We start from the raw sequence: 21,314 nt of genomic DNA on the forward strand, positions 1-21,314 counted from the left end.
CGGCGCTTGTTGCAGCCGTGCCCTGACCTTGGCTTGTGGAATACCGTACGTGGTAGGAACTGCTCCAGTACCTCAGTAAAAGCGTTCTGTCACATCTTTTACTCTTGTGTTTAACACTGGGGAAACTCTGCTCTGTGGACTGCTTTGCAGATGTTCTTGCAGTATTCTCCGATCAGCAGCTTGGCACCCGAAATCTGTTACTTGGTGGTTGTTTTCTTTTCCCCTGTGCAAAGAACTGAAGTTCTGATTGTAGTTTAGCTCAGAAATGGGAAACAAAACCGAAACGCAAGCAGAGGAGCCAGCGATTTCACCTCTTCATCCAATCTGAAATGGTTTGGTTTTCTTTAATTAAAATCAGTGCGAGGCTCCCAGGGAGGCAGCAGCCACCTCTCCCATCCGTATCGTGTGCTCCGTGCTTCTTCCTGGGGTGCAGAGCTGAAGTGGCCCAGCTCCATTTTGCCTGCACCCCATCCTCCCAGCCCGTGGGCTTCAGAGGGGTTGAAGAGATCTGTGTGGTTTGATAGCAGGCCTCCCACAGACACTCCCTGCAGCCATCCCTTGTCTGGCTCGGGGACAGGCTGGCACCGCTCTGCTCCCCATGCAGCCCTCGTGCTTTAGAAGAGCGTGCACTGCCCGTGAGCTGCAGCCTGCACAGTGTGCACCACCGTAGGCCCTGGAACGATGCTGTTATGGTCCCCAGGGGAAGGGCTGGGTGCACTGCCAGCTGCCCTGCCCCGCTCACCCTCTTCGTGTGCCATTTCTTGAGAGGCAATAAATTGTATTGTACCACTGTCTACCATTACTCCTTTCAATACGCACATCTCTGGATATATATATATATATGGTATCTCCCTTGTATATATTTCTGTACTCTGTGTGTGTGGGTGTGCAGGCACCCACGTCCCGCTGTGCAGTTCTGCCAGGGCACTTCAGTTCTGTGCTGTAGCACTCTGCTCGTGGGCCGTGCAGGGCTCTCCGAGGACGAGGGCACGATGCTGGGTACAGTGCCCTGCTCATCATTGCTTTCGTTTTGCAGGGAGCAGGAGGGCAGGAGAGCTGCTAGCAGTGTGCTGGAAAGCTCCCGGAGGGTACGGGCAAGTCGGAAGGCTGCGGAGAAGAAAACGAGGTGATGTAGTGGTAGGGAAGCACAGAGCTGCTGAGGGGCAGTGAGCAGCGGGTGGCTGTGTGGCCTCAGCTGGGTCCTGTGGGCTCAGCTGGGTCCTAGCAGCATCACCGTGCCTCCAACCTTCGATGCTCCCGAGTTAAAGCTGCCACTGGCTCCTAGCACTGCGGTTTGTGGCTAGAGCAGGTCTGTGAAGGATGGCAAGAGAAGTGATGTTGGATGATTTAACACACGTGTGCGTAGACGTGCGCATGCGTATCGATACAATTTTGGTGCATTCCTTATTCTGCTTAGGCACGTGTGCTTTGTTACTCAAGTCCCGTGAGCAGAGGATGGCCTTGTCCTCCCCTGGGTGCCATGCTGGACGGATGGCCGCCCTCAAGCTGTGAAGCCCTCTTGTGCTGACCTCCTCCTTGGTCCTCTGAGACCCCAACATCTTAGTGAGGCGTCAGGCAGATGGGGTTAAAAATGGTTCATTTGTGCATCGGGTCGCTGCCGTTCAGCTGTGTCCCCCACAGCCCCGAGGCCCGGCCAGCTTAGCAGCATGCCAAACACGGGTGCTCATGGTGCTGCTGGAGGGTTCTGAGGCGATTTCCCTCTCTCCCCGTTGGAAGGTCTCTGGCAGGGCTTTAGGAGAGGTCTGGGTCGGGTTGTGCCATCCTTGCCCGTGGGCAGCGCGCACAGGGCCGCTGTGGCCGCATCGCTCTGCTGTGGTTGTGTCAGTTTGCACTTTTATGAGGCCGTTGTGCCGGGGTCTGGGAGAGATGTGTGTGCTGTGGGGAGCTGGCAGCGGCCAAAAGAAAAAGCCAGCGGAGCCAGCGCTTGTGGCAAATGTCACCTGCTGCAGCAAGGTGGCCCCGGTCCCGTCGCGCAGTGGGGAGGAAGGCCTTGTCAGCCGGAGAGGGACTTAGCAAAGCAGATTTGCGGCCAACAAGCACCTTAACCACTGAGCTGCGGGGCTCTGACCATTGCACTTCACCTGCAGGCTCCTCGGGGCGGGGGGCGGCCCTTGGCTATGGGACCGTGGGGCTGCAGCTCTGCCGTGCCCTCGGAGCGCTGTGTCCCAGCACGGCCCCGTCCCTCCCTGCTTGCTTTCCCTGAGTGCGCGCACTGAGCCCGGCCCCGCTGCCCACCCCTGAGTACGGGTACCTCAGAACATGCACAGTTTGAATTTTCACTGACAATTAGTTGAATGATTGTGAGTGGAAAAAAAAAAAAAAAAAAAAAGACAAAAAAAAAAAAAAAAGACTTTGTAATTATCTGTAAATATGTAGTTAACAAATTGACCTAGTTTCTGTATTTTTTAAGTTTTTTTGTACTAAAATTTATAGAGAACAGTCTGTGCCAGCTAGCAGAAAGCTACTGTAATTGCCAGTCGTAGTGCAGCATGCATCTAATCCCTGAGATTGTCGAGGTGACGCTGTAAGGAATTGTGCTTCTGTATTGCTGGGGGGAGCGGGGCTCAGCCGGGGGTCCCCATGCCCCCCCTGTGCCATGTGCCACTGTGGGCAGCCCGACGGACGGCAGCGGTGCTGGGGCTGAGCTCGGCGGGTTCCGTTCCTTTGCTGCGGTTTGAATACCGTCTGATGACTTTTTGTTTTCAGCCTTTGTAGAAACGATCCGGTTTTTTTTTTCCCCCTTTCTCAGTGCTTTTGTCTTAAGCCCCGGAGCTCATCTAAACCTACTGGAGGAAAAAAAAAAAAAAAAAAAAAATAGAAAAAAAAAAAAAAAAAAGAAAGAAAAGAGAAAAAAAAAAAAGGACAAAAAAAAAAAAAAAAAAAAAGAAGAATTTCATTTGAGATCATTGCCTGCTTTTAGCGCCAGGATCACGCATTTCTATGGCAACTCTGAGCTCAGCAGAGTTGGGCGAGCAGCGCGGCTGCCGATGAGCTGAAGGACGCGGCTCTGCTGCTCGGCGCGGCTCCGGGAGCCCCGCGTGTCCCACAGCCCCATCCTGGAGCACGGCGTGGGCGCCCATCCCGCCCCGCTGTACCGCAGCAGAGGTGAGCCCGGAGCCCAGAGCTGCGCCGAGCATCCCAGGAAGCTGCAGGCAGAGGGCTTTGGGGTGCGGGTGAGGCTGTGCTCGAGGGCCGGGTCCCGGCCGCCCTTGGCCTGTGGGGATGGAGCTTCTGAGGGCCGGGCATCCGTGAAGGAGCAGCGTCCTCGTGTGCGGGTTTGGCGAGCGAACCGCCTGCGTCCTCCCTCCCGTTTCCCTCCTGACCCCTCGCAGCCCTTCTCCTTGCTTGCTTGGAACGGGAGCGTTGTTCCCTGCCTAGAAACAGCCGAAACGTGGGGTGGGGGGGGGGGTGGGGGGTGGGGGGAGGGAAAGGGAGGGGGGGAGGGAGGGAGGGGGACAGCCCTGATGTAAATAATTAACGTGACAAAGTGAAGTGTGTATAACAGAAAGGCGACGGCCCTTCGGGTGCCCGAGGAGGTCGCTGGGCCGAGCCGCGGGCAGCAGCGTTGGCCGTGAGCAGCCCTTGGTTTTGTGTGCGAGCGGGTAGCGGTGTGTGCTAAGGGTAGGAGATGCTATGTGAGGTGTGTATAGTGTACATTTTTACAAATAGCTTGCTTGTATTGTGAAGATTTTAAAGACAAACTTGAGAATTCTAGCCTAACTATTAACACAAGTTTAACATCAGTTACCCCCACTGGGTTCAGAGCCTCTTGAATGTATATTCCTTTTTGTAACCTAAATGACCTATTCTTCTACCAGTCAGCCAGACATCCTATTTATATTTTTAATTTTATATATATTACTTTCCATTCGTTTCCATTATTTCCAGCATGTTCCTGGGTTTGGTTGTTTGTTTGTTTGTTTTTTTTTCAGTTCGTTTGGGGTTTTGTTTTGTTTCTCTTTGCACAAGCAATGAACTTTTCACTCCAACCTGGTGTTTTCCAACCCGTTTTTCCCCCCTTCCTCTTCTCCACCCCTGTTGTTTTTTCCTTCCACCATCCGTTTGGGTTTTTCTGGGCCGGGATGCAGCGGGGCGGGGAGGAGGGGAACGGCTCATTTTCCATTTGCAGCTTGCTGTGCAAATGCCAGGTCTTTTTTCGCCGGTCGACTTCAAACGCTTCACTTGCTGGTTGCTTTAAAAAAAAGAAAACAACAACAACAACAACAACAACAACAACAACAAGGTAAACCCTTATCAGTGCGAGGAGAGCGGGGTGGGAGGAGGGAAGCGCACACCTGTAGGGACACGGCTGGAGCTGCGGGGCCGTGGCCGCTTCCCCCATCCCCCTCCTCTCCCGGGACCCCACAGCAGCTCACAGCCCCACAGCCACCCGTGTGGGGTTCCCTCCTGGTCCAGCAGAGCCCGGCTGCTGCGCGACCGCATCGCCCGGCCTTGGTGGCTTTGTGCTGCAGGTAGACAACACGCATCTCTGCTGTTTTGCTATGAACACTGGTGTGAGGTTTCCAGGCCCTCGCCCACGGCGGTGGGCTGCCAAGGATCCAAATGGGAACCCGACTCCTGCCTGCCTCCGTGGCCGGGAGCAGCGGCTGGTATGAGTGAACCTCCAGGTGTGCGTTTTCCTTCTTGTAGAAAATGCCACGAGCACTAACTGGTAAGGCTTAATGTACAGTATATTGTCAGTATTCTGGTATTCTTCTGGTTCAACATACATTATAGCTCATATATAACCTGTATTAATTGTATAGATTGTGCATTTAAAGCTGTTACCAAGTTGTCAGAAAAATAAGAGAAGAGAAAAAGAAAAAAAATAAGGTCATATGTAATATTTTGTTTGTAAGTATCCTTTGTATCATAGCAAAGGAAATGTTAAAAAAAAAAAAAAAAATCAACTGTAATAAAGTAATTTTAGTACACGGAGTGTCTGCCTGCGTCCCTGGTGGGGCTGGAGGGTGGGGGTCCCACCGCCGTGCCTCCTTCTGGGGCTGGGGTCCCTCCCGTTGCACTGCTGCGGGGTCCCTGCAGCATCCTGCAACCAGCCCGGCTGCCATGGCGACGGGAGGCGGCCCAGCTTTGCTCCGTTGCCTTGACAGCAGCACTCGCAACGGAGATTGGGAAACGGGGGCAGGATGGAGGCGCTCCTGTCCCCGTTGTATCCGCCCTCCGAAGCCCCCGCCCCGCATTACGGAACGCTGCTTGCAGGGACCCCCCGCAATGTCACAGCAGGGGGAGCACGGGGCGATGTTTCCTAATGGAGGACACAGCCCAGCAGGGATTGCAGCAAGCCCAGCCCCCAGCCTGACATTCATTACCAGCACGTTCTGCTGCTCTCAGCACAGCCAGCCGTCCCCACGCAGCGCTCCAAGTGCAGAGCAGCGCACCCTGAGCCTTCCTCTGCCCCATCACCATCCTCCTCCCCCAGGCTGCCAGGTCCACAGCCAGCAGGTCCGGCCCTTGGGGACACGGTGGGAGGGAGCCGGGGGCCGTGCAACGCTCACATCTTTATTGATACAAATGTACAAGGACACATCTTACACGAGGCAGCGCGGCGCGGGGCAGGACGCCCGGGAGGGGAGAAAATGGGGAAGGCCTCCAGGCATCCCCTGTCCAGTGTAATGCTGCGGGCGGCCCTGGGGGAGCGCGGCCGCGGGGAGGGGGGGGAAAACGTGGCCACCCCAGCAGGACGGCACACGCTATGTACAGGATAAGTTAGGAGCGGGCTGGGGCTGCTGTACGGGGGCACCTCCCCGGGGCCGAGCACCAGCTCTGCTGCGACAGCCGCCCGCACTCAGCCCAAACCGGAGGGAGGAGACGGAGAGCAGAGGCCGTGGGTCGGAGCTCACTGCTTCTTCTCGCGGGTGGTGATGGTGACCAGCTGCTTGGCCGCCTTGGCGATGTCGTAGGCGCACTGGATGACCTGCTGTGTCAGCAGCTGGTAGTCCACGGCTGCGCCCGGCTCTGGCGGCACGGTTTTGCGGCACTCGCTCTGCAGCCGGTAGGCGCTGGCGTTGAGCAGGCGCAGGGAGCTCCGCACCGTCTCCAGCGCCGGTTTCTGCACGAGGACAGCATTAAGGGCATGGACTCGGGGTGATGGGAGCCCGGCGGGGTCACTCCCCCATCCCTACCTTGGGGAAGAGCGACGCCATCTCCGTCACTGCCGAGTGGATCTTCTCTGAGCACGGCACGAAGCTGCGGGCAAACAGGGCTGAGCGATGCGGGGCACGACGCCGCCCAGCCCCACGCTCACACCACAGTCCTACCTGTCGTGCTTGGACTCCTGCGCAGCCCTCAGCAGCTCCTGGATGTTTTTGGTGACCTGCTCGGTTTTCAGGATGACGTCCTCTGTGCTGGGCAGCCCGGGGTCCAGCTCCCCGTCCAGCGGGTCCAGCTCGTGTGGGAAGTCCTCGTCCTTGCTCAGCTCCACGAAGCGCTTCCCCTCCACACTGTGGGGATACACGGGTCAGGGCCAGCTCCAGGTCCCCCAGTGGTCCCCATCCCCATCGCTCACCCCAGCAGGATCTCGCCTGTCTGTGTATTATCATAGTCGCTGTCGGTGCCGCTGCCGTGCCGGTCCAGTTTGCTCTGTGGGGCAGAGCTGCAGCATTACACCCTGCCCGGCCCCATATCCATACAGGGATAAGGGATAAGGTCCCTCCACCCCGCTCTGACTCCCCCCGGTACATCACCATGTGCCGGGCACCGTCGGGAGGGCAGGAGAGCAGCGGGGAGGACGGGGGAAAGGGCATGGAGGAGACCGACGGACCTTTCCGCATCTGGAGGGGGAAGAAAGGGGGGAAAAGGGAGCTGAGTGGGGGGCACGGCAGGGCGCGGAGCCGAGCCCGGTGGCACGCAGGGGAGGACGAGCACAGGGGACACCACCACCCTGCATGCAGGGAAGTCCCGCGGCCGCCGGCCCCACTGTGGGTTCCTCGGCACTGCAGGGGTGGGGAACGACCCAGGAGCTCAGGAGGCCGACAGCCCCCCCTGTGCCATGCAGGAGCCGCCCCCGCTGCGGCCCCCTTACCCGGTACACGCTGGCCGGGATGTGCATGGAGTACAGAGCTTCGTCCTCCACCTCCTGCGACACACAAAAGGGTGAAGCCCCGCCGCCCCCACCTCGGCATCACCTGCAGCTGCCCCGAGACCCCTCCCCAAAATAACCCATCCCAACGTAGCCCACCCCAAAGCCCACCCCATACTCACGCCGCCTCCAAAGGGCTGCAGCCGGGTCACCAGCTCCTCCACTGGCTGCCCAAAGGGTTTCAGCACCGAGCCCGGCTCGTACATGGAGAAGGCCTGGCGGTCACGGCGGTGCAGGGGGGCTGTGCCGGGGGGGTGCCCGTGCTCAGGGCGCTCGCTGGGGGCTGGGGTGGGGTGCGGGGGCACCGCCTGCTGCCGGATCTGCGTGTTCTCTGATTGCAGCTTGTGGATCTGCGGCGGGGAGAAAGCAGTAAGCAGGGGTGGGAAGAGAATAGGGAACAAGGGAAAATGGGGTGCCTAGAAGGAAGGGGGGGGTCCGGCACACACCTCACGCTGCAGCCGGCGCAGCTCATCGCTCAGGCTGTTGTTCACCTTCATCAGCTGCTGCACTTTGGCCTCGGAGGCGGCCAGGGCTTTCTTCACCTCCAGGTACTCCTGCAGCGTGATGGGGCCGTCTGACAGGTCGGAGGAGTCCATGCTCTGTGAAGGGAGAGGGGCTCAGTACCAGGAGCTGGAAGCTGGGGGGGTGGATCTGGGTGTTGGGGAGGGGGCTGCGGCCCACCCGTGCGCGGTTGTTGCGGGACGCGTTGCGCAGCAGCTCCTGGTCTGTGTCCTCGTCGGAAGCGACGCTGTCGTAGTCGTGCTGGTCGTCCAGGTCGCTCTGGCTCCTCAGTGAATAGTCGAGGGCCTCTGCAGGGCCAGGAGGCTCAGCTGGGGGTGTGGGGTGTTCCCACCCTCCCCTACTCTCACCCCAGCTGCCCCCATCCTCACCCGTGGGGCTGAGCGGGCTCTTGCCCTGCTGCCGGCGCTTGGCTTCCCCCAGAATATCGATGAGCAGAGTGGCAAACTCCCGGGCGTTGAACCTGGCCAACTTCTGCCGGCCCTGGGATGGCAGGGGAGATAAAAGCAATGGGGGGGGGGGGGGGGGGGGGGTGTCCAAGCGTGTGGAGGGGTCTGAGCAGTGCACTGGGCTCACCTGGTTGCGGGTAGCTGAATACTCAGGGTTGACGGGAAGGAAGGGGACGGCGCTGCGCTCGGTCACCAATGTGCTGTGATTCTGCGTCGTCAGCCACACTGCGGGCAGGGGGAATGTCAGGGGGGCACCCACCCCTATGGGTTGGGGTCCTGGAGGTGCCATCCCCCGCCCGGCAGGCTGCGGGGCCGGCAGGACGCAGGCGCGGGCGTGGGGCCAGCGTGCAGGGCTGGGAGCAGAGCCCAGGAGAGCCGTAGGGAATGATCTCCCCCAACCCCTCAGCCTGCCCTGGGGGGGGCCCTCTGCACAGTGCTGACCCCCAGACCCCTTCTGAGTGCCCCCAGCTGAGTGAGGAGTAAAGCACAGCGCGCCCAATCCTACCCACCCGCCACGGAAAAGGGGTGCCCCCCCTCCACCCAAACCCAAGGACGGGGTGTACCCACAAGACTCATCCCCACCCCAAGCTGGGGTCCCAGCACCCACCTCCAGCGCCCGGCACCCCGATCCCGCACCGCAGCCCCTCGCTAAAGGAAACGGCCCTCGGCCCCGGCCCGAGGAATGAGGAAGGAGGGGCCTGCGGTGCGGATCGGATCGGGGGGAGTGCCGGGCTCTGCTCCTCCCCGCGCCGGGACGGCCGCCAGCACCCAGCCGGGGGGGGGAGGACGGACACCCAGCAGCCGCCCCCAGCCCCGCTCACCCGCGTCGTTCTCGCGCCGATCCACCTCGTCGTACACGTCCATGGCCAGCTCCTCAAACAGGCGGTTGCTGAGCTGCGGCGGGAGGGGGGAAGCATCAAGCCGGGAGCAGGGGGAGGAATGCAAAGCGCTGAGCCCCCTCACCCCCCCCCCCACCCCATCGCCTCCCGGCCCCGTGCTCACCGCTTGCAGCTTCTTCTTGGCCGCCTTGGCCAGCTCGGACAGGTCCAGGCTGCGAGGTGCATGAGGTGGGGGGACACAAAGTTGGAGTTATTCCTATTCTGCCCCCACTGATGCTCCCCAGATGTGCCCTGCGTGCCCCAGGCTCGGAGGCTTGGGCAGACACGGGTCCAGGACGCGGGGTGGCACGGGGTGAGCAAACCCCCCCCCCCCCCCCCCCCGGCTGCCCCCCAAAGGGCTGTGCTGAGCACCCAGAGCCCATCCCGGCGGCACGGGGCGATCCCTGGTGTGAGTGCCGAGCAGACAATACCTCTGTGCCATGCACTTGGGGCGCACCCTGCGCTCCGGAGGCAGCAGTGGAGGGAAGAACAGGATAAAGGAGGATGTTAAACCGTGCACGTAGCCCCCCCCCCCCCCCGGTACACAGACACACACAGACACACAGACACTCCAGGTGATGTTCCAGCGGTGGTCACAGGCACAGGGTCTCCCCCTTTGGCCCAGCGGGAACACTGGGGGGGGGGGAAAAGTGACGGCAGACGGCTGCGAGCACGGGGCACTCACCTGTCTGCCATCTGTGGGATGATGTAGTGCCCGTTCTTGTGGTCTGCACAGAGATAAAGGGTGGTGAGAGCGGCCCCCCTGAACCCTCCTAACTCCCCCATACAGTGCGACAGGCACAGCACTCACCCGGCTTCCTGCCGCACAGGTAGAAGGCCAGCCGGTCGGTCAGCTCATACTGGCACTCCACCAGCCGCTCCGCCAGCTCGTGCTGAGCCGCCTGCCTACGGGGCACAGCCGGGGTGACACCAACTGGGCTGGCCACGTCCCCCCCACCCCAACGCAACCCCTCCGCCATTCCAAAGCGCTCACCTGGCGTAGTCGATGGGCGTCCTCCCATTGACGTCGGGCGCACCGGGGTCAGCGCCGTACACCACCAGCAGCTCTGCCTGCAGGATCTGCCCGGCCTTGGCGGCCACGTGCAGCGGCGTGGTGCCCTTCTCCTGCAGGCACAGGCAGCGTCAGCCTCGTGGTGACAACGCCGCAACCCCCCCGGCTGTCTGTCCGCCCCCCCCCCCCAGAGCTCACCGGGTGGAAGAAGTTGGCCTGAGCACCCAGCGAGAGCAGGCGCAGGCACGTCTCCAGGTTGCCTGTCCGCACGCTGGAGTGCAATTGCTGCATGGGAAGAGGCAGCAGTCAGTGCCAGCTGTGCCACCGGCACCGAGGGGGGTCCCCGTCACGCCGTGCCCCCACCTTGCTGAGGTCCTTGGCGGTGACGCCGTCATCGTCCCGGCACGGCAGCTTGTGCACGAAGGCCAGCATCTGGTACTTGGCGCGGATGAACTCCGACTTGGTGGGGCTGGCAGACACAGGGTGAGGGGGGGGCATCCAGCACAGCCCCCCCCCCCCTCCTCCTCGCAGCCCCAACCCCACAGCCCACACTTACTGCACTTTGTCCTGGGGGTTCGCCTTCCTGCGCCCGCTCTGCACCTGCGCCGGGTCCAGCAGCGAGTGCTCCCAGATGGAGTTGGCCCCATTGCTGGCCAAGGTGTGCACCATCTGTGTGTGTGTGGGGGGGCACGGTGAGCGGTGGGACACCCCCTCATACCCCCACATCCTTCCCGGGTGCACCCACCTGCAGCAGCGTGGTGGGCCAGGGGCTGTGCCGCAGGTGCTTGACGATGGAGATGTGGCGGCCCAGGCTGCGGTGCACGCTGCAGCACTCGTCGCAGATGAGCACACCGCGGTTGATGGAGGCCCAGCCCGGGTCTGCAGGGGGCGTGGGGTGTTATGGGGGGAGTGGGGGGGGGGAGGGACCCTCCATCCATCACCCGAAATGGGGTTGGGAGTTGGGGGGGGGGGGGGAGAGGGAGGGTGGCAGCATCACCGTAGCAACGTAGCGGTTTCCAGGGTGACAGAGAGGGGCTCAGCCCATCGCCAGGGGAAACCCAAAGGGTTCCCTTAGCAACCAAGGGGGGAGGGGGGGGGGAGCAGGATTTGGCCCCCCCATCAGAAGGGCTGATAGCAGCAGGGCGACGCCAGCACCATGTAGTACATCCCGAGTTGTTGAGGCTGTGCCCCCCCGGGCCGGGCACTGTGGGTGTCCCCATACAGGTGGGTGCCCTCCCACCCACTCAACCATCATGGACTCAGGGGCTGTGCCCCCCCCAGCAGCCCCACGCCCCCTGCCCGGCCCCGCTCGGCCGCACTGGAGCCCTTTGTGTCCCCAGGAGAACAAAGGGACGTTTGAGCACTGCGTTGGCACCGGCCCTGCTCCAGCCACGAGTGGGGGCCCCACTGCTCTTTGGGGGCAGCTCCCCACGGCCGGCACCCCAATGGGTCTGGGCTCCCCAGCACAAACGGAAGGGACGGGGCACAGATGGGGCGTCACCCCCTCTCCACGCAGGGTGCCACGGCCAAACCGTCCTCAGTGCCCCTCTGCCGTAGCAGAGCAATGCCAGCCCCTGCCCAGCCCCAGCGCTGAGCTTCCACCCTCGTTTCTGTAGGGCCCACACAAACACCGCGCCGCCCCACGGGAGGAAGGGCTGCGGCCTGGGGGGAGGGGGTCAGCAGAGGGGCGGCAGCGCCATCCCTGCACAGCAACCCATCCCCAATCACCCCGTGCAGCGTTTCCTTCCCACTCCCTCCCCAAAACCCCACTGCTGTCTCACACCGGGCAGCCCCGGCCCCCTGTTGGGGGAGCACAGCCAGCAGCGGCCCCACGGCGGTGCCGTTCCCCCCCCCCCCACATACACACACCCCCCATCCTGGCAGCACCAGCCGGGCAGATGGCAGCGCTTGGCAGCAGCACCGCCGCATCTGCGCCTCCGCACCGCGGCCCACGGGGCGCTGCCGGGAACAGGATGCTGCGTGCCGGGGTGCACCCCATATAACACCCCATGTAACACCCCATACAACACCCCACAGCGCCACCCCCTCCTCCTTCAGCGGGGATCGGAGCGGCTGAGGGCACAGCAGCACGGGGATACCCCCAAAAACCCGGAGCACGGGGAACTCCATCATCCCTGTGCCGCGGGGGCGATGCCGGAGATGGTTACCCCGCGCATCCCAACACCGGCTGCTCCCGGCCCCGCGCCGTCGGAAGCGGCCTCTGGACTTTATAACTCATTTCCTCCCATGGCCGCCGGGCGATAAGGGATTGGAAGAAACCGCTTTCCATTTCCCCCGGTAGGAGCCTCGGCGCCGCCCCGCGGGGAGCGTCGGGTACCCCATAGCACAGGGTGAACCACGGCACCGGGTCCCCCATAGCGGCGGGTGACCCCGCAGCCCCCGGCACGTGGCCGCCATCCTCCGGGTTCTGAGCAGCTTTCCGGGCTCTCAGCGTTCATTCATCGCCCCCAGCGCCGCAGGGATGGATTTTGGGGTCACATTGTGGGGAGGGGGGGGAATGTATAGGGTATGTTATAGAGTTCCTGGGGTGGAGAAGGGATTCCCAGTGCGGGGTGCAAAGGGGAATACTGGGGGTAAAGTAGGGGGTGCAGAGGGGGCGTGATGAGGAGCACCAAGGGGTGCAACAAGGGATCTGGGGGGTGCGGGGGGGGGCATATTTAGGGCACGCTGTAGGGTTCCTGGGTGCAGAACAGGGGCAGCGGGGGGGCACAGCGCTGGGTGCCAAGGGGGACCCTTGGGGTAAAGTAGGGGCTACAGAGGGGTGGGTAATGGGGTGCACCGAATGCTGCGGGGGGGACGGGGGGGGTTATTTAAGGCACGCCGTGGGATTGCCGTGGGCAAAGAGGGAGTCTGCAGGGGATGCAGCATAGAGTGCGAAGGGGAAGCCGGGGGGCTCCTGAGGGTCTCAGCACGGGGCGCGAAGGGGGAGCGGGGGTCACCGGGACCCCTGTGGCAAATAGGGGGCGCAAAGAGGGGGGCACCGGGGTGCCGCGAGTGCCAAGCTGGGGGCGCAGAGGGGGGCACTGGGGATCCAAAGCAAAGGGGGAGGAGGGCGTCAGCCAGGTGCCGATGCGGGGGGGGAGGGGGAGGGGGCACACGCACAACCGAAGCCGCGAACGGCACCGCGTGGAGGAAGGAGGGGGGGAGGCGAGGGGGGAGGAAACGCCAACGGGAGCCGCGGGGCGGTGCGGGCGCGGCCCTTACCTGCGGCACTGCAGTCCGCGCACACCTCCGCCCGCTGCGCCTTCCGGGACATCCTCAGCGGCGAGGCGGGTCCGGGCCTCTGCGCCAGCGCGGTGCGGGGCGGTGCGGGGCCGGGGAAAGGGGGGAGTTGGGTTGGGGGAGGGGAGGGAAGGGGGGGGGGGCGGCGGGGCCCGGGGCTGCTTCGCCCTCCCTGCCGCCTGCCCTGCCGGCTGCTCGCAGCCCCGGCGGCTCCGCAGGAAGCGGCTCAGGCCCGGCCCCGGCGGAGGAGGGGCAGCGCCGTCTCCGCCCCGCGAGCACCGAGCGCCGCCGCCCCGCACCGCCCCGCGCAGCGCAGCGCACGGCACGCCCTGAGCGCCGCACCGGCTGCTGGAGGGGGAGCTGCGGCCGGGCGGCCCCTGAGGGGCGGCTCGGGGTTCGTGCTGGTCGGCTCCCCGTCCTGGTTCTCATCCCGACTCTGATCGTCCTCTGGTTCTGGTGCCGGTTCTGGTCCTGATCCTGTGTGTCTCCTTGTTCTCGTCCCCGTCCTGGTTCTGTTCCCCGCTTCTAATTCTAGTCCTGGTTTTGGGTATCCCCTGCTCCTGGTCTTGGTCCTGGGTTAGTCTTGGACCTTGTCCTGGTCCTGATCTCGTCCCAGACATCCCCTGGTTCTTGTCAGATAGTGACCCTGATCCTGGACATCCTCTGGGCCTGGTTCCGACTCACAATTTGATCCTGATTCTGCTTCTGGGCTGGTCTCGCTCTGCGCATCCACTGGTGCTGGTTTTAGCTTTGGTCCATGTCCTGCTCTCGGTTCTGACCCAGCCCATGTGTCCCAGTTGTGGTTCCAGGCACCCCCCAGCCCTGCCCCAGCCCCATTCCCAGCCCAGCACCCCGTCCTGCTCCCACTCGCACCCCTTTCCTCCCCCAGGCCTCAGTCACCTCAAATCCTGACCCCAGTGCCAATCGCCCCCCCATCCCCACGATGGCTGAACGCAGCACATTGGGGGGAGGGAGGGGGAGGGGGGTATCTCTGGGGCCTTGGGTGAATGGGGTCGGGGGGCACTCCATGCCCTGGGGACCCCCATCAGCACCGCCGTGTCACGCTGCCACCCGCACGGCGCTGACCTCACCGCTGCATGGCCGTGACGTCATGGGACAGCGGGACCCGGGGTGGGCTGGGGGGGGGAGCGGCCACAGCCCTCCCTCAAGGCAGGGAAGGAACGGGGTGACCCTGCAGGAACACCATAAGGGCGCGGGGGGGGGGCCGGGGGGGGACAGCCGTGGGTCCCAACCTCGCATTGTTCTCGGGCGGCTGCCGGAAAACACGAGCGGAGGGACGAGGACGGAAAGGGAAACGGGGCCGGGGGGGGTCGGCACCCCCCTGAGCTCATCGCGGGGGTCGCGCCGCGTGCTGAGCGCCCGTGGGTGGAGAGAGCCGCGTTGGGGGGAAGGAAGGGAGGATCAGAATTCGGGTTGTGCCTTCGGGCACTACGGAGCCGTCCCTGTGCAGCCCCACACACGGGGGGGCATAGAGCCGGCGGGGGTGCGGGGAGGAAAAGGAGGAGGAGGAGGAAGGGGCGACGCCGCGCACGGTGACTACAAGTCCCATGAGGCCGGGCGGCGAGGGGGGGGGGATGCGGGGGGAGCACCGTCCGGGCGGCTCCCACAAACCCCCCCCCCGACCCCCCCGCCCCGCACCGCCCCGCACCGCTCCGCGCCCCGTTCCGCCCCGCCCCGCGCCCCGCTCCGCCCCGCGCCCCGCTCCGCCGCTCCAGCATGCACGGAGGATGCTCGCGTCTTGCTCGGGCAGGAAGGGGCCGGAGGGCAGATACCCGCTGCATTACCTCGTCTGGCACAACCGAGCCCGGGAGCTGGACCGAGAGCTCAGCGCCAAGCAGGTGGGGCGGCGGTGCGGGGCGGTGCGGGGCGTTCGGTTCGAGCTGATGCAACGCTGGGCTGCGGCCGGGGCTGGGGCTGAGGAAAGGGATGAGGATGGGGTCCTCCTGCCGCGGTGATGCTGATGGGGGTTGGGGTCCCTTCGTGCCCCCCCAGCGCTGTGACAGCTGCCACCGGAGCAGCAGAGATCCCCCCCATCTCGGATCCCCCCGCTCCCAACCCCCCACATCCCTCCCCACGTGTCCCCCGCTCCCTCCTAGGCCTCTGTGCTCCCCCCCCCCCCCCCCACCAGCTTCTCCTTCTCCCTCCCCAGAGGTGGGGTGCAGCCAACGCAGCCCCCCCAGCTGCCCACCCTCGGAGGTAGGGGAGGGGCTCTCAAGGCCCTGCTCTGCTGGAGCGCAGCTCCCAGCCCCAGGCAGCCAGGAGGTTCTCTGCAGGGTGGGGGCACCCTCCCTGTGTGCTCCCCCCGCTCCCAGCCTCCATCTCCCCATTGGCGTTGCAATTCAGGTAATTAAAACCCAACCCTGAAGACGCAGGAAACCGCAGGCGCTGGAGGAGGCCATGCCTTCCTCCCCCCCCCCCCCCCCCCCCCCCCCCCCCCCAGCCACAGTCACTGCCACCTGCCTCCCCAGCACCTGGGGTGCTGCAGGCCCACCAGGGTGGGTGGGCAGGGGTCTCCTCATGCTACAATGCTGCCGTTGGGATGCAGGGATGCTCTCACCACACCCGTTTCCATTGTGGGGCCATCTGGGGGGGGGCTGCCTGTCTGCTGGTATTACCCCCCTGCCCCATCACCACTGTGTTTATACCTGTGGTCATCTGGGGTCATTTTTCCCCATTGCAGTGCAGCTCAAAGCTGAGTGTGGGATGCTGCTGGCCGGGGGGGGGGGGGGTGATGCTCTAAGTGAACCCCCTGCTCAATGGGGATCTTCTTCTGGCCCCCTTACCTCCCTCTGTGTCCCTATTGTCAGAGTGAGAGCAATGCTGACCCTGTGAACAGGCCGGGTACATGGGAGGGGATATGGGTGCTGCAGGCCTGACCCCAGGTTTGGAGGGGATTTGGGGGAAGAAGGGGGTGCAGCCTGGTCTGAGCCCCCCACCTCCACCCAGGGGCATCCGGGGACACAGTGCAGCCCTCTGCATATCAGAGCATCCCTGGGCTGAAAGGGCAATGCTGGGGGCTGCTGTCCTCTGCTTGGGGACCCCTGTGGGGGCAAGCAGCACCACATGTGGCCCCTCTGGAACGTGTGGGCCTATAGGGCTGGCAGCCCACAAAGGGCCACGTGTGGGTTATGCTGAATGTCACCGCCAGGCGCCAGGCCACGCTTGGCTCCGCCTTGGGGGGGCAAAAGGCAGTGGGGACAGCGCGAGGATGTGGCTGAGATGGAGCCCATTGTGCCCCATTGTGCCCCACCTGTCCTGTGCTGCAGCCTGCCCCATTCCACACTGCGGGGACCCCACTGCCCCCAGGGCTATGCAGGGACAGCAGCACATGGCACCGCCACCCTGCAAAGCCACGCGTCCCCTGCTGCCATAGGAGCTGGACTCTGTGCCTGTGCTGGAGTCTCCAACACTGGGGGATGGCCTGTGGGGCTGAGGGACAATGGGTGATCATGCTGCAGCCCCACACGGCACTGCCACCGCCCCAAATGTGTCCCAGGACAGACAGCTGTGCATCCCCCGGGCTCAGAGCTGATGGCAAAAATTGGGTCATGCCATGTCCCGTGGGGTTGGCTCTGATGTTGTGTCCCCAAATCGGTGGCCCCGGTCCCCCCCACGGCACTGGGTCAGGGATGCAGCTGGGGAACCCCACAGAGCCTGCAGCACCCGTCCCCCAGCTGGGGGGCAATCACTTTAATTAGAGTCTTTTCATTAGTGCAATTAAGAAGCAGCAGTCGCCTGGAGAGTGTTGGAGCAGCATGCAGGCTCCTGGGGAGCTGCGGGGCTGTTAAAGGGAACCTGGGGGTCCCCAGTACCCAGTGACCCCTGGGGATGCAGCCATGGGGACATCCCAGGTGGTCACTGCCCCGCGGGTGCAATGCTGCATGGGGTGCTGGCTGCGTCGCCGCCTCGGGGACAGCCGGAGCCGTGTATGTGTGTGTGTGTGTGGGGGGGGGGGGGATTCCTGGTGCCTGGCCCCCTGCCAACCCCCGGGCTTGGCACAAACAGCCCCAGCGCGGCTCCCCGGAGCCGGGGATGCTCACAGCAGCCGCTCCGCTCACGCAGCACTGCCCGCCCCCGGCTGCTGATCCGCGGGGAACACGTGCGCCCGCGTCGCCCCGCCGTGCCGCGGTGGGGGCTGCCGGCAGCTGCTGCCTGGCAACTGGGCCACGGCTCCCCCCAGAGCCACAGAGGTGGGGGCTTTCCCCCGGCTTGCGGCTGTGTCGGATGGAGATGCGGCTGTGGGAGGGTGTGGGAAGGGAGTCGTAGACAGCCCGCCCTCCCCTGAGCTCCAATGCCCCCCACCAGGCCGACATCGAGCAGCTGGACCCCCGAGGACGCACCCCGCTGCACCTGGCCACCACGCTGGGCCACCTGGAGTGCGCCCGGGTGCTGCTGAAGCATGGAGCTGATGTGGGCAAAGAGAACCGCAGCGGCTGGACAGGTGAGCGGGGCCTCCGATGTGGACAGCCTGGTCCCCAAGGGGAGCACGTGTCGCACTGTGCCATGCTGCACCGCGCCGCGCTGCGTCCCGCTGTGCCATCCCATGCTGTGCTGCACCACGTCGTGTCGCGCCGCCTTGTGCCATTCCACACCACGTATTGAACCACGCCGTGCCGTGCCGTGCTGTGCCCCACTGTGCCGCGCCGTGCCGCTCTGCACTGTGCTGCACCGTGCTGTGCCACCTGCAGTGCTACAGGAGGCCGTGAGCACCCGTGACCTCGAGTTGGTGCAGCTGGTCCTGCGCTACCGTGACTACCAGAGAGCCATCAAGCGCCTGGCCGGGATCCCCATCCTGCTGGAGAAGCTGCGCAAGGTAACCCGGGGCTGGGGGAGCCCTTGGGGTTGGGGGCATCACTGCTGGGCCCCTGCCCACCCCACCGCTCTTGGCAGGCCCAGGACTTTTATGTGGAGATGAAGTGGGAGTTCACCAGCTGGGGTAAGCTCGGGCGGAGTGGGAGCTTCCCAGTGTGCTTGCAGCCCACTGGGAGGCACAGGGTGGCCCCATCCCTGGCTGGGCTATCGCCGTCTTCCCCCAGTGCCACTGGTGTCCAAGATCTGCCCCAGTGACACGTACAAGGTGTGGAAGAGTGGCCAGAACTTGCGGGTGGACACCACGCTGCTGGGCTTTGACCATATGACCTGGCAGCGGGGCAACCGCAGCTTTGTCTTCAGGGGACAAGGTGAGGAGGGGGCTGGGGGATGCTGTGGAGGATCACAGCTGTCGCTGTGTTGAACACCGCCTCCCCACAGACACCAGCGCAGTGGTGATGGAGATTGACCATGACCGGCGAGTGGTCTACTCGGAGACACTGGCCCTGGCCGGCCACGACCAGGAGGTGCTGCTGGCTGCTGTGCAGCCCACGGAGGAGCAGGTGATGGGTCGGCTCACAGCCCCCGTCGTCACCACCCAGCTTGATACCAAGAACATCGCCTTTGAAAGGTGGGCAGGGACATTGCTGGTCAACCCTTTGCTCACATATCTGGCCACCCAAGTGGGAACATCCCAACCCATCCCAACCCATCTCATCCCATCCCAACCCATCTCATCCCATCCCAACCCATCTCATCCCATCCCATCCCAACCCATCCCATCCCATCTCAACCCAACCCAACTCATTCTAACTGAACTCAATAAATCCCATCCCATTTCACTCCAAGCATCCGAACCCAACCCAACCAATCCCATCCTCTCCTACCTCATTCCATTCCATTTCAATCATCTCATCCCAAATCATCCCAGCCATTCCCACCCAATCAGTCCCAACCATCTCATCCCAACCCATCCCATCCCTCCCTGACAGCATCCCATGTCGCCCCCAGGAACAAATCTGGGATTCTGGGTTGGAGAAGCGAGAAGACAGAGATGGTGAATGGGTATGAGGCCAAGGTGAGGGGCAGGGGGCTGAGCTGCAATGGGCACAGGTGTTTTTTGGGGAACCTTTGACATTCTCCCTGCTTGGACAGGTCTACGGCGCGTCCAACGTGGAGCTGATCACACGGACGCGGACGGAGCACCTCTCAGACCAGCACAAGGGCAAGAGCAAAGGTAGCACGTGGGGTGGTGGTGGGCACAGGGCTGCAGTGCTCGGCCTCACGCCCCGTCTTGCAGGCAGTAAGACCCCACTACAGTCCTTCCTGGGCATCGCTGAGCAGCACGTGGGGCCCAACAATGGGGTGAGTGTGCTAGGGGGGTCCCCATGGCTGTGCCACCCTCAACAGCTGTGCCACCATCACTGCACCGCTGTCCCCGCAGACGCTGATCACGCAGACGCTGAGCCACACCAACCCCACCGCCATCACCCCTGAGGAGTACTTCAACCCCAACTTCGAGCTGGGCAACAGGGACATGGGACGGCCCATGGAGCTCACTACCAAGACGCAGAAGTGAGGGGGGCGAGCAGGGAGGGAAGAGGGGACCCCAACGACACCGTGCTGCCATCGCGGGGCTCCCGGGGCCCCCATCCTGGCGCCTGTCCCCTCCACTGCAGGTTCAAGGCGAAGCTGTGGCTGTGCGAGGACCACCCGCTGTCCCTCTGTGAGCAGGTGGCCCCCATCATCGACCTGATGGCCATCAGCAACGCGCTCTTCGCCAAGCTGCGTGACTTCATCACTCTGCGCCTCCCGCCCGGCTTCCCTGTCAAGATTGGTATGGGGGACGGCACGGGGAGGGGGCCTTTACCAGTCCGGTGAGGCACACAGCCAGCTTCCCTCCTCACTCTTTGTTTCGTTATCCTTTTGTTTTTAATATGGGCAGAAATCCCCATCTTCCACATCCTCAATGCCCGCATCACCTTTGGGAACCTCAATGGGTGCGATGAGCCCGTCAGCTCCCTGCGCAACAGCCCCAGCAGTGAGGCCCCCTCGCCCAGCAGCGATTCCTCCAGTGTCAGCAGCTCCAGCTCCCTGAGTACATGGGGGGGCGAGGGCATACGGTGGGTGGGGGGCACAGGGGCGTTGGTTGCTCAGCCACACCTGTCTCCCTGCAGCGTCCTGCCGGGCGTGTGAGATGGACCCGGCGCTCTTTGAGGTGCCGCGGGGGTACAGCGTGGTGGGCACCCACCAGGATGCTCTGCGGGAGGATGAGGACGATTTGCTGCAGTTTGCCATCCAGCAGAGCCTGCTGGAAGCAGGCAGCGAGTACGACCAGGTGGGCGCTGTGGGGAGAGCCCCCTCCTCATCCTCCTCAGCCAGCATGTTTCTCATCCAACAGTCTCAGCCGTCTCATCTTCCTTGGCCTCATCCAACGTTATCTTATCCTTCTCATCCAGCGTCCTCAGTCTCATCCCCCTCATTCAACATTTTCCTCATCCAATACCCTTGTCCTCCTCATTTTCATCCTCCTCATCCAACATCCTTCTCATCATTCTGAGCATCCTCCTTCTCCTCCTAATTCCTCTTTCTCCTCATCCAGCTTTTCTCCTTATCCTCATCCAACATCTTGGTCCTCCTCAATGTCATCCAACATCTTCATCTTCCTCAACGTCGTCCAATGTTGTTCTCACCCAACACCCTCATCTTTTTCATCTTCATCCTTCTCATCCTCTTCCAACCTCTTCATCCCTCCCCCCAGTCACTAGGATCCCATGAGGAACAACATCCCATCCCACCATCCATGGTTGCTCCGTTCCCCTACGGGCCACACTGGAGCCAAATTTCACCCCCCTCTCTGACCCCTCCTCTCCTCCCTTTCCTCCAGGTCACCATTTGGGAAGCACTGACCAACAGCAAGCCAGGCACCCACCCCATGTCGCACGAGGGACGCCGGGGAGACAGGTTGGTAAGGTCCGGGGGTGTGGGAGTGGGTCCCATCCCCTCGGGTCCCTCTGGGGCACTGGGCTGAGGTCGGGCCGTGCCTCCCCAGGACTCCCCAGCACACGGCAGCCCCCAGACCCCCCTCCAGCCCGGCGCCGGGGGGCGGCGGGGGGCCCAGCACGCTGTTTCCCAGCTACGCGGAGCAGCTGCGCCTGGCCATGGCGCTGTCGGCGCGGGAGCAGGAGGAGGCCGAGCGGCGGACGCGGCAGGAGGAAGAGGAGCTGCAGCGCATCTTGCAGCTCTCCCTGATGGAGAAGTGA

General features: G+C 63.4%; 2 protein-coding genes across 3 annotated transcripts; one reads left to right on the top strand and one right to left on the bottom strand.

Moving 5' to 3' along the window:
- Positions 1-5,878: 5,878 nt before the first annotated feature.
- GIT1 (GIT ArfGAP 1) lies at positions 5,879-13,255 on the bottom strand (the record flags this gene model as incomplete). 2 transcript variants are annotated; one of them, XM_079545069.1, is made up of 22 exons in its annotated part: positions 5,879-6,091; positions 6,165-6,228; positions 6,300-6,482; positions 6,548-6,621; positions 6,726-6,812; positions 7,064-7,117; positions 7,243-7,470; positions 7,567-7,719; positions 7,802-7,929; positions 8,011-8,122; positions 8,216-8,313; positions 8,910-8,982; positions 9,091-9,139; positions 9,398-9,424; positions 9,652-9,694; positions 9,778-9,872; positions 9,961-10,091; positions 10,177-10,263; positions 10,342-10,447; positions 10,535-10,647; positions 10,724-10,857; positions 13,204-13,255. In XM_079545069.1, 22 exons carry the CDS (start codon positions 13,253-13,255, stop codon positions 5,879-5,881), a joined length of 2,304 nt encoding a protein of 767 aa, XP_079401195.1. The 2 variants fall into 2 exon arrangements, with proteins under 2 accessions (XP_079401195.1, XP_079401196.1); XM_079545070.1 differs by lacking the exon at positions 9,398-9,424.
- Positions 13,256-14,969: 1,714 nt separating this feature from the next.
- On the top strand, positions 14,970-21,314 carry ANKRD13B (ankyrin repeat domain 13B; the record flags this gene model as incomplete). The annotated part of the gene is made up of 15 exons (XM_079545299.1): positions 14,970-15,080; positions 17,548-17,683; positions 17,931-18,055; positions 18,133-18,178; positions 18,279-18,422; positions 18,493-18,682; positions 19,063-19,129; positions 19,207-19,288; positions 19,352-19,416; positions 19,496-19,626; positions 19,731-19,888; positions 19,997-20,149; positions 20,229-20,389; positions 20,939-21,015; positions 21,104-21,314. The coding sequence occupies 15 exons, from the start codon at positions 14,970-14,972 to the stop codon at positions 21,312-21,314; spliced, it is 1,857 nt and encodes a 618-aa protein (XP_079401425.1).

Source organism: Tetrao urogallus (genome assembly GCF_951394365.1).
Source record: "Tetrao urogallus genome assembly, chromosome: 20".
Classification (NCBI taxonomy): domain Eukaryota; kingdom Metazoa; phylum Chordata; class Aves; order Galliformes; family Phasianidae; genus Tetrao; species Tetrao urogallus.